Source organism: Lissotriton vulgaris, chromosome 1_1, assembly GCF_964263255.1.
Source record: "Lissotriton vulgaris chromosome 1_1, aLisVul1.2, whole genome shotgun sequence".
NCBI classification, from domain to species: Eukaryota; Metazoa; Chordata; class Amphibia; order Caudata; family Salamandridae; genus Lissotriton; species Lissotriton vulgaris.
The window spans coordinates 1,806,064,379-1,806,080,744 of NC_141685.1; the positions used below are offsets into that span (position 1 = coordinate 1,806,064,379).

At 46.5% G+C, this 16,366-nt stretch overlaps 1 protein-coding gene across 1 annotated transcript in view; it reads right to left on the minus strand.

Annotated features, from left to right (window-relative positions):
* The window catches only part of LOC147751240 (sodium-coupled monocarboxylate transporter 1-like), a 127,560-nt gene that overhangs the window by 33,881 nt on the left and 77,313 nt on the right, over positions 1–16,366 (minus strand). Inside the window, exons 7-10 of the mRNA XM_086919127.1 lie at positions 9,499–9,628; positions 6,345–6,433; positions 2,971–3,083; positions 2,798–2,865 (exon numbers count right to left, since the gene is read on the minus strand). Coding sequence (XP_086775253.1) covers positions 2,798–2,865; positions 2,971–3,083; positions 6,345–6,433; positions 9,499–9,628 — 400 coding nt within the window. The remainder of the gene's footprint in view (positions 1–2,797; positions 2,866–2,970; positions 3,084–6,344; positions 6,434–9,498; positions 9,629–16,366) is intronic.

The following is a 16,366-nucleotide window of genomic DNA, read 5'->3' on the forward strand; positions in this document are numbered from 1 at the left end:
CCCCAACAGCCTTTTGGGGACTACCCCACTTATGGGAACTACCTTTCTGGAACTGCAACATGTATGAACGGCCCCTGAGGTGCTTGGGAACCACCATGACTGCTTCGTGCCTGTCTCTGCTGGCGGCCCAACTGCTCAGCCTCAAAACTACCCCCGAAATCTCCACCGCTGCGGGGACCTGAGCGCGCAGCGTAGTGCTAAGAAGCCAAGCGCTGTACAGCAGGAAGCCCCGCCGCTACCCCGGACTTGAAGGCAAGGTGAAGCTTTGTGCAAGAGGGGAGCTGTGTGGCCGTGACCCGCGTACTGCCGAAGGAAGCTCTGTCTAGGCACATACACCGCCGCTGACAGCGATTGCAGGGATATTTAAATGTGCCTCCCATAATCACCGCCGTGGCCCGGGAGCTACGGGAGCCCTGGGCGTGTCATCCCAAGCATCAGGAGAAGCTGCGCTGGGATTGATGCGACATCAGCCCCAGGCCACGCTGGGATTGGTTATAGCCGCCCAGGAGTCCCGCAGCGTCATCGGCCTGCCGCTTCCTCATTGGTCTTGCCTCGAGGGCTTCCCCAGCTATCGTCGGGCCAGGAAGAGTTGCACCGACGGCTGGAGAGTGCCCCGGAGGAAAGGAGAGCTCCCCCGATGGTGTCTGGCTCACCCTCCACCCGCAGGTAACGGACAGCGTGTGGCGTTAAGCTGCCGTGTGGGGAAAGTTGGCGGGAGCGAGTAGTAGGCGCCGGGGACGGCCCTCTTCATTAACGAGTACCAGTGACATCCTTAAAGAGAATAGCGGGACTGCCGGGGACTGTGATCATCAGTAGCGGGCCGGCGCGAGACTTTTTTTGGGGCCATTTAGTATCACTGAACTGATATTGCCAGCGAGTGCCGGCGTATGCCTTAATTAACTTGCAGGCCTACCAGGGGCTGTGCAGACATCACCCGGTCAGTTAGGGTACCGCCTGCCTCCATCCAGAGACTGTTCCTCCCAGCGTTTCCTGCCGAATCTGATAAGTAGTTCGGTCCGTATGCACCAAGAAGGGCATTGCTGCATCGGGGGCCAATACGTGTCATCTAGACCCAGAACGGAGTCAAGGCGTTAAAGGGCCCATCTGTTTCACCAAACTGCTTCTAACAGAGCCCCTAATTAGCCAAGGAGAACCATACGCACAAGTTCCTTTATAGTCCTGAGATTGAACTGATGTCAGCATAGTGTTTCCTTAAAAGACTACCGGAATTAATGACTGTTCTCCTTATTAATGAACCTGATAGTTAAGAACTCAGGATTCCTGTGGATCATTTTTTATTACTGGCGATCTTACCTGGAGTACAGATAAAGATATTTCTATTTTAAAAATACATTGGTGCAGTGTCATTTTGTGCGTGTTTTACTGTGTACTGTTGGGGGTGTGTTGCACAAATACTTTACACATTGCCTCTAAAGTTAAGCCTTCCTGCTATGCGCCAGGCTACCCTGGCGGAAGCGGTGGTCCCTACTTGGACTAGGGTACATACACCGGCCAACTAGAGACCTCGGTTCTAAACAGTGTTCCATTTGATTTTTGTCTTTTTGGAAATGTGATATATTAAAGAATCCTTGTCCTAACGGAGAACTTAATATAGATCTCATTGTATTTCTATATTTACCCTGTCTCCTAATCTTTTTGTGAGGGACCACTGTATAAAAAAAATAATTTAAGGAGTACGACACATTTCTGATATTACCCCTACTCTGACGCTCAATGAGCTGCTTAGCACCAACGCTGGCCTTCTTGCACAATGGTGCAAGAAGGCCTGCGTTGCATGGAGGATAGTTTTTGTGCAGGAAGGGGCACCTTCTTGCACAAAACCAAATCCTGAGAGGCATATTGCTCTATCTGTGTGTGCTGCCAAATGCATCCCACACAACGCCCATGGAACACCTTCCCAGGGAACAGTAATGCAACACAGCGATTTGCACTGCACTGCTTTACTCCAGATTTTTGGAGCTATTCAAAGCCATGCAAAGTGGCTTTGCGAGGCTTAAAAAATCTGACTTGTTTGTGTCACGGTGCCAGAGCAACACAAACCGGGTCATACATATGGCACTAAATGTATAAGTTGAGACCCAGATTTTGTGTCACAGTTGCGTCAACCCAGGCGCAAAATCTAATTTGTTAAATATTGTAATTCACTCAAATGTACCCATGATATACCTGCTAAACATATGTGTGAGGTCTTAAGATCTGATGTCACTTCTTCTGATGTCCCTTCCAGTGAGATCATGAGTAGTGATGCCACTTCCTGTGGTGAGCCATGATTTCATGCACTGTGATATCACACACCCTGATGTCACTTCCATACTGCCTAACTTGGTTAGTCCCCACACTTCTGTTTTTAAGAACTGGTGCTCTGACATCAGCTGTCAATGTCAAGTAGCTCCAGTGTTGAATAGGTACAATACAAAATAGACTAGATCTAACAGGTTGGCTCACACAATTTGTTTAAAGTAACTTATTTTGTAAAGCAGTAGAATTCTCAAAAACAAGGCCTGTCACCATTTGGGGTTTGTTTTGTTTGGAATAAATTAAAGTTATACATATTCTGCAAAGTAAAAAGTCTACTCCAAGTGAATATTTGGCCAAATTGAACATATTATATAGAATAGATGTGCTTTGTTCGTAATATGGTTGACTGAGACTCACTATGAAGCATAAATGTAGAGGCCGAGAAGTCTTTCATCAGCTGAAAATCATTCATATTGAATGGAATTTATCTTGCCCACCACGTCCGGCAAAAAATATAAATGTACAATTTTACGCTTACCTGTAGTAATCCACCCATGAGTGATGCCAAAGCGGCCATGGCGATGCACACAGCTCCGTATGCCAGACCTAGACAACAACAGACAACAATAAACCTAGACCTAGACAATAAGAAGATGTTTGGATGGATGAGAAATCTTTTCTAAAAGCGTAACATATGAGTCAGAGACTTACTTGTCCCTTTGGAAGTCCAAGACAGCTGCTGTTCACTGAGAGATGTGAAATATGGTTTGATGAGATCCTCAACGGTCACTGCGGCCAAAGCATTGATACTGGAGGAGACGGTACTGTGGTGCGCAAAATGAGAACCATCTTAGGTTTCCTCATACGGACATGTTGAGAATTTCTGTTATAATACATGGGAGCCTATAATCCATGTAAAAAAAGCCTTTCTCTAATTTCCTTATTACACTTGAGTTGTGTCATATCTAGTCACCTGTGGTGACCAAATGACACAACTGCTCAACGTAATGAGTTTATTACAGTACAGTTGCTACATCATAGGGCCTGCTCCATGAGCCAATAGCCAGAATGAAAGGCGGATCACAGGGTAAAATTACAGCTGCAGTTTGAACAATGAAAATGAAAAGTAGCTGCTCCCTCTGATTTTTTGTAAACAGTGTTTAGCAGAAAAACAACATTTATGGCAATATGTTTAATTTTTTGCACGCAATTACAAGAAAAATAGGATTTGTCTGCATTTTTCTACACATTCTGAGCTACAACATTTCTTAAATCTGACTTACATTACACTGATTATTATATTGTTTTTGCAACAAATTACTAACTGCTTTTTTGGTGTCTTTTATTTTGCCCTACAGATTACGACTTTATTATTCATATCTGCAACCATGCTATTCCTTTCAAAAGTAACAGCAAGGCGCTAAGTATTAAAGTTGTTAGTGGAACCATGTATTACAAAGAATAAAATGCCTTCTGGTGTGCGTTGAGGGCATTATACGTTCCCTTTGAAGCTCCATGACCTCTTGAAAAAACACAGCTTCAGCCGTGTTCCAAATGGTCATGGAACTCCTTGGTGCCTTGCAATATGCTCCTTATGAGTGGCACAGGGTACTTAAGGCAATATATTATTTATTTTCTGTGGTCGGATCAGTGGCCTAGCTAGGAAGGAGTGGGGGGCGTTCCGCCCTGGGTAGCACATTTTGGGGGGCGCAAGGTAAGGTTTTTTTTCTTCGTCATTGTCTGTGACCTCCCTTTGCTCCCCTTTTGATCTGTCGATACTCCCCCAACTCGTCATCATCTGTCACCATCGCCCACCCACTCTTAGCCCCACCAGCTGTCCCTGGGCGGCAAACTCTGGGATCGCCCCAGGCGGCAAAAGTGCTAGCTACACCACTGGTTGGGATAGTGTCAGATCTCGTTTATGGTGTGGCACGGTAAAGACATGTTGAAGCAGTGTGGTGTCAGGGAAAATGTGTCTGAGTAATGAAGTCTGAGAGGTAGTGCTACCACTAAGCAATGTTCGGTTTCCAAACATCACACACGATCACACATTAGCAAAGAGTGTGGACGGAATTTGCAAAATGTACTCGTATGTTAAGTTAGTCTACATTTGTAATATGAAAGTGAGCATTAGCAGACGTTTGTCACAAGTGCACAGTTAACATATGCTGTAAGTAACAAGACCGATTACCATCATTTCAACCTACAACTACTCTGGAACCACAGCAGAGCTAGTATGCAGGCACTAAAAGTTCCTTTTAAAGGAAGTTGTGCACGACATAGCCGATATTTGCTTCTGAGTAACTGACATAATAAAGGGAACATAATGCATGAACATTATCGTCAAAGGTAATCTGAAAAGAGGAACAAGCTCAATGTTTGATGTCGTGGTTATGACCTGCTCTTGAAATACAAAATATGCCTCCATGTATGTGCTCTGGCAAAGTACCAGGACGTGAACTTGCGCAGTGTTAAGCCTAAAAAAGAATAATAGTGGGTACTGTGTGTTGGATTTCTGTACTTTAATTATAAATTGAGTGGACACATTTCAAATTGAGCAAACGCTGGAAACTCTGCACAACATTTCCCATGAATATAGCACATAATATATTTTCTTTTGTAAATTGTCCAGACATGTATGCAATATTCCAAATCCTAAAACTGTTTTTCCACAGGCCTGTTTGTCCAACCGTCGTTTCTGCGACTGAGGATTTTACACCGGTTTTCCCATCTCCATATTGCTTTGCTGGTTTGTAGATGTTATACAAGTGGAAGATTATTTCTATTCCCACGTTTTAATCACAATTCCCAAATTTTGCTGAAATGGACAACTGCTATAATGAACATGCTTTTTCGAAGTGCTGATGTTGCAAATACCCTAAATGTTTTGCGTTCATTCTGTTGTGACACATGTATGACTTGTGTGGCAGCAAATGTCTATCCAGCAGTTTAGACTGGTGCGTCAGCACCAGTGCTTTTGTTGAGTTTAATGTGAGATTTTGTTTTCTGTGAAGACCTCACAGTTTGCCAATGGGGAGTTATGCAAACGGGTTTGGCCTACTGTGCTAACACTGGGGAGACGATTTGTGGTAGATTGCAATACTACAGTCACCCCTTGCAATTTAAACCTCTTGAAAGTCTTCTGCAGCAAAATAAAGGGAACAGTAATTAAAAGTAGCCCATATCCTTTCGCTGACACTGTTCAGTGTCTGACAGCCCCATAAACTATTCTAGGCCTGTGCCTAACACTCTTTCATGGACCGAAACCCCTAAACCTAAGTCTAAGCCTGAGCCTAACCCTAAGATTATTCTTACACTCGGCATAATCTATATCTAAAACAAAACCTTACCCACTGCCCTAACCGTAATCACAACCGACAATTACCCTTGAATTTAAATTTAGCACACAACCTAATCTTCACAATTACTCTTATACTTGCTTTAGCCAGTTTTACTGATATTCTCAGTAGAGCCTATTTACCAGTCCAGTTGTAGGTTGAGCCAGTGGATTCGAAGAAGTGGGTTGCATCTCTACAAAACATTCTCCCACTTCTTTAGGGCAAGGAGAGAAGAATACACTTCTTCACTATTATCATGTGTTGAAGTGCACACAATGGCATGGCTTCCAAGCTGTCACAGTGTATGAGGGTAAATTGTTAACATCAGATACCCGAGGTCAGTTGGTTGTGAGATGAATCAGCCATTGGGAGGTATAACTACTGCTAGTCCTAAAGGCCTAAGCTCTACTGGTACAAACAGGACCACATATCAGATTCAATTTCCCAACAGTCCAGTAGGGCTGAAGATGAAGTTGGAAATCTACTCTTGTACGCTTACTCCTATATTTGGAATAGAAGCAGAAAGAACTATACAGATATCAGGAGATTTTCCAGCATTTCTTCAAAAGGCCAGTAGGCAAGGCAAGCCAAGAGAGTTTAGCCAAATCCGAGCATGAACACTGATTGCATGGTTGTTTATATATGTGAGGCTAGAGAAAAGAGCACGGCTGCAAGAGTAACAGACCAGATTTCCAAAAACAAGGCTGCAAGAGTAACAGACCAGATTTCCAAAAACAATGTCCTTACCTCAAGGTTCCACTGTAGGCACACGCAACAAACAGTCCCGGGAGTCCAGGATAATCCCGCAAGATGTCCAGCGCAAGGTAAGGCATGAGCTGCAATAGAGAAACATATTTTCATTTTTTTTTTCTTTACAAATAATACATGTATTAGAAAGATTGTGACATTTGTCAGGGGTATCCTACTGTTAGTGTGGGCAGGGCTGTCTACATACTGGACGTTTGTAGGCAAGCACAGAGAAGCAACCCCAATAGCAAAACTACGGATCCAGGTCCAACCCCCCTTCCCTGCTTCAAAACACATGGGCAACCTGAAGACATCTCGGTGCCACCCCTGTGCTTTACCCATAACTCACACATCACTCACCAGCACACGACTGTATAGTAAAAACAAACTTGCTACCTCAAACCCAAAACACTTTCCCTTATTGATAGTGGGCATCAACAAAGCATACTTGTGGTGTAACCCTTAAAAGCGCTCTCCATGCAGCATCTTGTTTCGAGGCTTAGAGGATTTCAGAGTGTGGATGTTAGACTTGGCTTTTTCAGCGGGTTCGCCCCCAGACTTTTGTTTTCTGAACTCCTGTTTTTAACCTATTTTTTTGTTGGTTTTAGGACTCTGGGCACTTTACCACTGCTATTCAGTGCTAAAGTGCATATGCTTTTCATGTGAATTGTGTTTATGGTTTGGTATTTTCATGATTGGCTTATATTATTTACTACTAAGTCCCTCATACAGTGCACTGTGTGTGCCCCGGGCCCGTATATCAATTGCTTTTAGTGGGCCTGCAGCACTGATTGCGCCACCCAAACCGGCAGCCTTTCAAAGGTGTCTCAGACCTGCCACTGCAGTGTCTGCATGCAGTTTTTACTGTCATGTTGACCTGGCAAGTGCAACCACTTACCAGGCCCAAACCTTCCCTTTTCTTATATGTAAGGCACTCCTCAGGTAGGCCCAAGACCCCCAGGGGCAGGGTGTAGTTTATGTGAAAGGTAGGGCATGTACTGTTGTGTTTTACATGTCCTGATAGTGAAAGACTGTGTATTTTGTTTTTCACTATTACAAGGCTACCTGTCCCATAGACTGACATGGGAGTTGCTTTGTAACATCTTACAAGCATAACTTTCCATTGGGACAAGATAGAGAAATGGAGTTTAGGCTTCCTGAACTCAGGATTTAAAAATACATCTTTAGTAAAGATAATTTTGATATTGTGTGTTTGAAAATACCACTTTTAAAAAATGGGTATTTTGTTGTCTAACCATCTATGTGCCTCTGCCTGTTGTGTATTCGCTGTCTGGCCTTTAGACTGACAGGGGGTGGTTTGTGCATTCACACTAGAGAGACACTAGGGGGGTTGAGGCATGTCCTTCCCTTCCTGGGTGACTCATAGCCAGGCTGAATAGACCTGGTTGCATTTAGAGCAGTGGGAGGCATTGTTGCTTGCACCTGAATGGACTGTGTCTGACTTCCACAATGCTGTCCCCAGACCCATGGAGTGGACCTGTTCTCAGCCAGGCAGAAGTGGATTACGAATGCCAGTGGAACGTTGTTGTTCCAACTTCAAAGTGAAATGTGGTATAAATAAGGGAGCCCTGACCCAAGGACTTTAGATTACTTCAAGGAACAATAGGGCCATGCCAAGAAAAAGAACAGAAGAACAGTGTGAAGAGTGCTGCCTTTTCTGTGTGAGGAGTGGGTTGGGCTGAAGTTGCTGCTTCTGTCTGTGATGGAGAAAAAGGACTGACTCTTTTGACCCTGCTGTGGCATTCTGCTTGTGAAGGATGTCCAAGGGCTTGTGAGTGCTTGCCTCCTATTGAAAGTCTCTGGGAAAGAAAAGACTTCAAGAAGGATATGTGCTATGCCTGAAAAGAACCTAGCTGGGAGGACAGCTGTAGAAGCTGTGTGAGGAGCACTGCCCCTAAATGGTGTGGGGTAGAACGGCCTGCAGTAGTTGTTCCTGCTTGGGGCAGGGAAATGAATGGACTGTTCCTTCATCCATTTGCAAAAGCAGCGCATTGAGAGCTCTGTGTCCTTCACCTTTTTATTTTTAGAGTCAAACCTGCATTGAGGTTGGGATTTTACAGTCCAATGTGTGTAGAGCGCTGTTGAAGAGGCCCTTGTGTGTGGATAGCAGGAGGGGAGAGCTTGCTATTGCGGAAGTGCTCTCCCTCTCCCACCTGGTAACTGTTGCTTGTTTCTGTGCTCCCAGAAACGCCTGAGGAAGCGCTGTGCCCATAGAGTAAAAGTGCATGGTAAGCGTTTTGAGCCCTGGTGTCCGAGCCTGAGAGGTGGGCTCACTCTAACAATGCGGCAAGCACAGAAGAGTGAAGTCGCACCAGAGGAAAAAGCTGCATTGCCCGAAGGAGCCTGACCACGGCCCCAGCAGGTTGCCATCGCAATGAGGGAGCTACAGAGGAGACTATCCCCGCCCGAGGGTTGCCAGAGCAACCCAAGTGCAGGACACAGCTCAGAGAGGAGGGACGAAGAGAGAGCTCTTGCACCGGCTGCAGATCAGAAATCTTCGCCACCAGGAGGCAAAGTCGCCTCAGACCATGAGAGGTCTCCAGTGTGAGTATGTCCATAGCAAGACCCTAGGTGGAATCTCTCATCCACCTCTTGATGTGGACATGTGTGTTAACAAAGTCTATTGACATGTAACCTTTTAAGAGCAATTGTGGCTTCAATAATGGTGCACCTAGTGGGAAATCAGCTGCACTGGGGAATATTCTATCCTCATAAGTGTCCTAAACAATGCTCTGAAGGTTTCTGAAGCGAGTATTTAACGTACAAATAATAAATCCTATTTCCGCAGATCAGACTCGACCTCTTTTATGGCTTCAACATAGCCAAATGTGAAGCGGGACATCCTGTATTGCACGTTGACCCTTGAGAAATCCTTGTTTGATAGTGAACGCTGAGGAGAGTATTCGTGTTGTTCCCATGTCCTAGATGTAGAGGGCACATGTGTGAGTGAGTGTGCGCAAGTGTATAGATGCATGAAGGTGAAGTGTGTGTGTGTGTGTGTGTGTGTGCACATGAAGCTGAAAAATCCATCTGTAGCTGTGTCTAGGCCAGACCTAAAAAGAAAATATGGAGTCTTTTGTGTCACCAACATCAATTATGATCAGGAAAATACCACATTCAACACACAGCTCACCTGGTCCGGAGCCGACACAAACTTGGCGGTCCAAGGGTCGCAATCATGGTATATCGAATACATGGCGAGGCCAGAAAACACTGCACAGGTGAGAATGGCCCAGAGTCCGACCAGATTCACATACAGGGACCTGCGGTTCAAAAGAGTTGTAAATAATTTAAAACCTTATAATTATGTAAGTATTTAAAATAGGGACAGCTTGCTGCTTACACTGACTTCACATCTCCTTTGTTTCTTCCCCACACATCCTGCCTCTCTTCCTGTGAATTGAACCTGCCTATGTACTTCTTGCCAATTGCTCGAAGACATTTCGTGGTTACCATATATTTTGGTTAATCTAGTTATATACGTAATCATTCTTTGGCAAAACATATGGATCGTATGCTCCCCTTTCCTGCTCTGCAGAGAATACTGAAGCCCTGCGTTTGTATTACAAGGCTCAGTAAAACTACTTGTGCTTTACTAACTTTGACTCAGATGCGGCTGCGTTGAATAGCTGCATCTAGTATGATGGGGGGTCCCAGTACCCCTCAAAACATGGGTGTACAGGAATGTGGAAAATATTGGTTCTGTCGGGTACAGAATTGATTCTAGCTTTACTGAATAGCTGCCCACAAGTGACGCAGAAATCAGCACATCTCCAACTTTCCTGCACTGCTGAAAGTGATTTATTATTTCCATTCTTCTACAAATGCCTTAGAATTAAAATTATCTCGTCCGTAAAAATGAAAATCAGCTTGAGTTGCATGAGAAAAGTCTGAAGAAGGGGCCATGTTGTCTTAAATTCTTGCAATTATTTGATGGCTCTCACCGCTCTTCCTTGTCACAGTCTTCATTTCCAGGAGAAGCACCTGCAACCCTGACGCAGGTAGCCCGCTGTACTTATAACGGACTGTTTGACGCAAGGTTCCATTGTACATGTTTTTCAAAGTTCTTCATGTACACGTCTGTCCCTCACTGTGCCTGTTTCTTTCTGCTGCTTACAGTAGTGTGTCCCGTGAAAGGGTTCACTGGCTCTCACTTACTTTCTCTTTTTAATACTCTCACCTGTAGCTAGCACTGGTGTGGGGTCTGCCGGATGCCTGTGTTGCTCGGGTCTTCCCCGGCACCAGCTGGGCTTGTATTTCAGCCTGAGCAGGCAGTGTCTGGCTGGCCCTGTGACTTGTGGCCGACAGAATTTTCTGGAAAGTTTGCTGTAGTGCATGGAGCCATGGTAAAGTCAGGGCATTTTTCTGGTTCCTCGTGGCCAGCAGTGTAGATCTTACCCTGTAAGCCAGTGCAGTGGAAGTGAGTGCTGGCGTTCGGTTTCCCAGGAGGCATAGTCTGGTGACTTGCTTGGTGCATGTGCATGACCTATCTTAGGACCGAGATGAAGCCGGGCAGGTTTCGAAAGTCCAGCCCATTTCATCCCTCTTCTGCTCCAGAACAGATGCAAGAGTACAAGACTACATTTGATAAGACCCAGTGAAGAATTTAAGGGAAGCATGCTGCTGCGCACAAGAGCTCTGAGTCAGACAGGACCTTTTTTTGCTTTCTGTTTCCTCTCATCCTCCTTCTCAGGACGTGGTGGGCCCAAGTGCTCCAAATGAAAAATGACTTCGACAAATCACTCTTATACTTCCAATCTTTTAACAGGTCAAGAATGTGGTGGACTAGACTCTGTTTATTCCAATGGATCATATTTCTCTTCCTATTAGGGAGTAGCACCATCATCATCCTCCTCTTCATCGTCATCTGTCTGCGACAATGAACAGATGCTAGAACCAGCAGTGAAGGTCTAAATTGTTTAAAGTGCCAGATCACTTGGCATCACCCTTGATAATCATCTCAACCTTCACAGACACATTGTAGGCATGGCCACCAGCCCACAACACCAACGTAGGCAATTGTGGGGCATCAGACAATTGATTCTAGAACAGGACCTCAAAACAGTAGTGCAGTCTATTGTTCTCTTCAAACTAGACAATGGAAGTGCCCTTCTCTAAGGCAATCCCAAAGTTCACCTAGGACCATTGAGAGCTACTCTATATGCTGCAGCACGCCTCATTTTAGGTCTCAAGAAATGTGACCACCTTACCCCCGCCCGCTAACCCTTCAGTGGCTTTCCATTGAAGCGCAGGCCCATTCAAAACTGCTTGATTTACCCACAGGGTACTGCACTCCTCTTCAACAAAACAAGAAACTGAGACTCTATGGAACAAACAGGGGTTACAGGAATGCCCAATTTGTGCTGCTGGATCCCCCACCTTCAATCGAGAACAATTCATTAACCAGTCTTTCTCTGGTAGTGCCCCTAGAATCTGGAATTTCCTACCACCTTACTCCGCCTAACCTCCTACCTCGTCGCCTTCAAAAAGAACCTCAAATTTCTCCTATTTGACAGGCATCGTGGTTAATCACCTTTGGCCGGTCATAAGTACTCTTTCCATTATGATCTTAACTAGCTTTGTTATATGACTCAGCCATCTAAATCGATGCCTTAACTGTGTATGTCCTCTGCCCAACTGCAGTAAATGTCTCTTGTGGTAACTCCTGTACTCATCTACCGACGTAAACGTCTGAGTTTAATGATATAACTGTAACCAATGTATCCTGCTTGTTATAAAGTGCTCTGATGCCTTCGGGTCATGTCCAAGCCATAAAAATCTGCAAATAAACAAAGTGCATCAATAAGGAGGCATTTTGCACAATCACATGTGTTCTGAGTTGCAGACATTCCTCCTACTCTCAGCTGCTGTCTGCACTCTGCTCGCTCTTCATCAGGCTGCGGTCCTCGAGGACGAGTGAGAGGGGGATCCATTCAGTCCTCCCAGCAAGTGGGTATAATGTTGTTCCTTTCGCCCACACACAGCACTCGGAGCCTCTGTATCTTAGGAACTCATTTATTCCATAAAGAACAATAACTGCTTTAACATAGAGCGCCGAGCGTCTGTCAGGGTAGAGCTCCGGTCGGCAACTGCCGACCGAGGGTTTCGCGCTCTTCTCCAGTCTCTGTTGCGCATGCGCACCGGTCCCGCTCTCGTCTACAGCGTGACGCGTCATCGCGTTCACGCTCGTAGACTAGAGCGCAACACCACATATCTCCCCCCTTTTTATAACCAAGAGGAAAACACTTCTAGTCCATTCTCTAATGTCCACTCATATCAAAGTCTCTATATCTTGAAGGCAAAGTGACTGTTCTGCCCATGCGGGTGCACCTTACCGGAATGCTCTCTTCGGCTTCTCTCTCTCCACGTAACCTCTCACTGTCTCTCTGGTCCTCTCTCTGCCCCTCACTGGCAGGGGTATAGTCTCTGCTTGTTGACTCTGTGGTTTGTGTTTCTCTTTCTCCACCTTCTCCTCCGTCGTCAGAGAGTTCACTCCTGCTTTCCCCATTGGGGGGCATTTCTTCTTCGGCCCCAATGGGTATCTCCTCCTCCTCTGACTTGGGCCACATCACAATCTTGTTGACTCGTGCCATGCGGTCTTGGGACCACACTTTGCCGTCGCTGAGGAGAGCAGCTCTGCCTTGCACTTCTTTGACTTGTAAGGGTTGGCTATACTTGCTCTCTCCTTTCTTTTGCAGTGTGGGAAGCTTGACCCTGACCCATTCTCCTTCTTCCAGCTCTGTTTCCTTAGTGTTGCGTCGTCTGTCGTAATGGGCTGCATATATCCTTTGGGCCTTCTCTAGGTTGTGCTGGACCACCGCCGGGGACCATTTGCTGGTTATGGTTTTTTCTCTCCACACCACGTTGTCCCTGGTGAACGGGAGTCGGCCTCTCAACACTTGGAAGGGGCTGTACCCCACCACCGTGGGGGTGATCCTATACGCCCACAGCATGCTCTGTACTTCGGTTTCCCAGTCTTTTCCCTGCGTGATGGCCGCCTGTATGGAACCCATTAGCACGCGGTTGAACCGCTCCACTTGGCCGTTACACGCCGGGTGGTAGATAGCCGTGTGTTTCAACTCAATCCCATTTCTCTTCATGAATCGTGTCCATTTGTCTGAGACAAACTGCGGTCCGTTGTCACTCAGTATTGTTTTGGGTATTCCTTCCCTTAAGAACAAAGAGGTCAAGAACTTCAGCACCGTTTCAGTGTCCATAGATTCTTGTATATCGACTTCCGGCCATTTCGAATATTTGTCTATGACTACACACAAGAATTTGTTTACTCCTCTATTATCAAGCACGGGCCCAAGGAGGTCAATAGCTAAGTTTTCCCAAGGGTTTTGCGGGTTCTCGAACTTTCCTAACGCTGGTCTGAGAGGTCGGAGTATTTTGTCCGCTCCTTGGCATTGTTCCCACTCTCTCACTTGCCTTTCTATTTGGGCATCCATGCCGGGCCACCAATACATTAGCTTTACTCGCGCTTTGGTCTTTACGATGCCCAAATGTCCTTCATGCAGTTGTTTCAATAACTTAGGTATCAGGGCTTCAGGTGGGACTACTCTTTCTCCTCTGTATAGAAAGACCCCTGAATCGCTCAGGGACAGCTCCTCTCTCATTTCGTAGAACTTCCGTACTCCCGCTGTGAGTCTCCTTTTGTCCGGCCATCCTGAAGTGAGGTGATGTTTAACTTCCGATTTCTCCTCATCTTGTTCGTATGCAGCTGCCCATTCTTGTCTGATAATAGTCATTTCATTGTCTTCCATGCTTGCTACCATCTCCTCTTTGTCCGGAGCACTCTCCGGAGCCTCCTCCATGGCCGATGCCCTGCTGAGGTAGTCGGCCACCCTGTTTTGAGTTCCTGGTAGATATTCGACATCATACGTGTAGTCCAATAACTTGAGAGTCATTTTTGCTATGCGTGGGGTCGCAGTATCGTGACCAGAAGACGTCAGGACCTTGACAAGGGGTTTGTGATCCGTTTGGAGCTTGAACCTGGTGCCCCAGATGAACTGTCGGAACTTGCCCATTGCCCAGGTGACCGCCAGCATCTCTTTTTCAATGACGCTGTATCTTTGTTCCGTCGCGGAGAGAGCACGTGAAGCGAAACTGATGGTTTCTATAGATCCATTCTCCCTCTCCTGTGCCAACACTGCCCCTAAGCCTTTGTCGCTTGCGTCTGTCGTCAAGATGGTGTTGCCTGAGGGGACGTAACCTTGCAAAGGAATGGCTTCGCTGATGCAGTTCTTTACTGTTTCGAATTCGCTTTGTGCTTCCTTGTCCCACTCAAACTTCGCCTTGTCTCTGATGAGCTGTCTCATCCTGTAAGTTTTTGTGGCAAAGTGTCTCACAAATTTACTATAGTACTCGGCCATTCCAAGGAATGACCGTACTTCTTCCTTGGTACTCGGGGCCTTGGCTTCTTTGATAGCTCTCACGTTCTGTTCCTTTGGAGATATACCATGTGTACCGATCTCGTGTCCCAAGTACGTGACTGAGGGCATCCCTATTTTGCATTTGCTCCATTCTGCCGTTAGGCCTTTGTCTTGTAACACTTCGAGGACTTTGGTTAGCTTGCTGTCATGCTCTCCCTTGGTGGATCCCATTACCAGTATGTCATCCTGGAAGTACTGTACTCCTGGGATGTCCTTGAACAACCGATGCATCAACTTTTGAAAGACCGCCGCTGCTGATGCTAGACCAAAGGGCATGCGGCGGAATTGATAACACCCAAAGGGTGTAATGAAGGAGGTGTACTTTCTACTTGTCAGATATAGATCGATTTGGTGGTACGCTGGCGTGAGATCTATGGTAGAGAAATGGTTGATACCTTTGGTTCTCGCAAGCATCTCCTCGATTCTAGGCAGGGGAAACTTCTCAACGATGAGGCATTTGTTGAGTTCGCGGAGGTCCACGCAGAGACGAACCCTCCCATTGGGTTTCTTGGCTACCACTAGGGGGGACAACCACTCCGAACTGTCCACCGGTTCTATGATGCCTTGTTTTTCCAGTCTCTGAAGTTCCTGTTGCACGGCTTCGCTGGTGGATATAGGGATGTTCCTGACTTTGTGGGTCACTGGTATCGCCCCCTCCTGATGGCTAGGCGTCGCAGTGCGGCCACGTAGTCGTCTATGGATTCACCAGCTTCCTGCTTCCTTTGCTGGAAATTGTAACGGTCTATGGAAACACACACTGCTGGGCGGTAGTGGCTGTCCAGGTCTTCTAGTGCATTTTTGAAGACATCTGTCTCTGTTGCACCCCGTTCCTTGGGCACGATGTTTGCGAACACCCTCACCCCTTCAGGGCCTAGGTTGTGGAGCAATAATCTCTTTTTCCTTGCTGGGGTGTATGCTTCTCCATTTTCGTCCTCTAGTGCTTCTATGTAGTTCCTGAAGTACTCCCTCCAATCCTCCCATTTCATCTGGGGTTCCCCTGGTCTGGGTAGGAATGGGATGGGGGCCATCAGAGCTGAGGACTGGTTTGCCATCTTGCCTTCACCCCTGGGGGCTTCTGCTTGGGCTCTGGGGATGTTGGGCACACTGGACGCTCCTGCTCTTTCTGCGGTGTCTCCTTGACTTCTGGGACTCCCTGGAGTGTTATCCCCTATACCTTGCGTGGGGTTGGTGGATTGTACCCCCTCCTCTGGCTTTAGGGTGGTGCCTTTGGTTGCCAGGGTGCTGGGTTATAAGCTCAGTGTCCCTGGGACAGCACTGACCTGAGCCTAGCTTGTGGTGTGTCTCCTGCCGAGTGGTGATGTTGCGCTGCTGCCACGCTCTATGTTTCTGCTTCTTGCTGCTTTGCTGCTCTGTTCTCAGGGCCTGTAGTGGTACTGGTTCTTTGATCAGTGTCCGGTTCGACTGTGCCTGGACGATGGGTGAATCCCAGCCTCGTCGCCAATATAATGTTGTTCCTTTTGCCCACACACAGCACTCGGAGCCTCTGTATCTTAGGAACTAATTTATTCCATAAAGAACAATAACTGCTTTAACATAGAGCGCCGA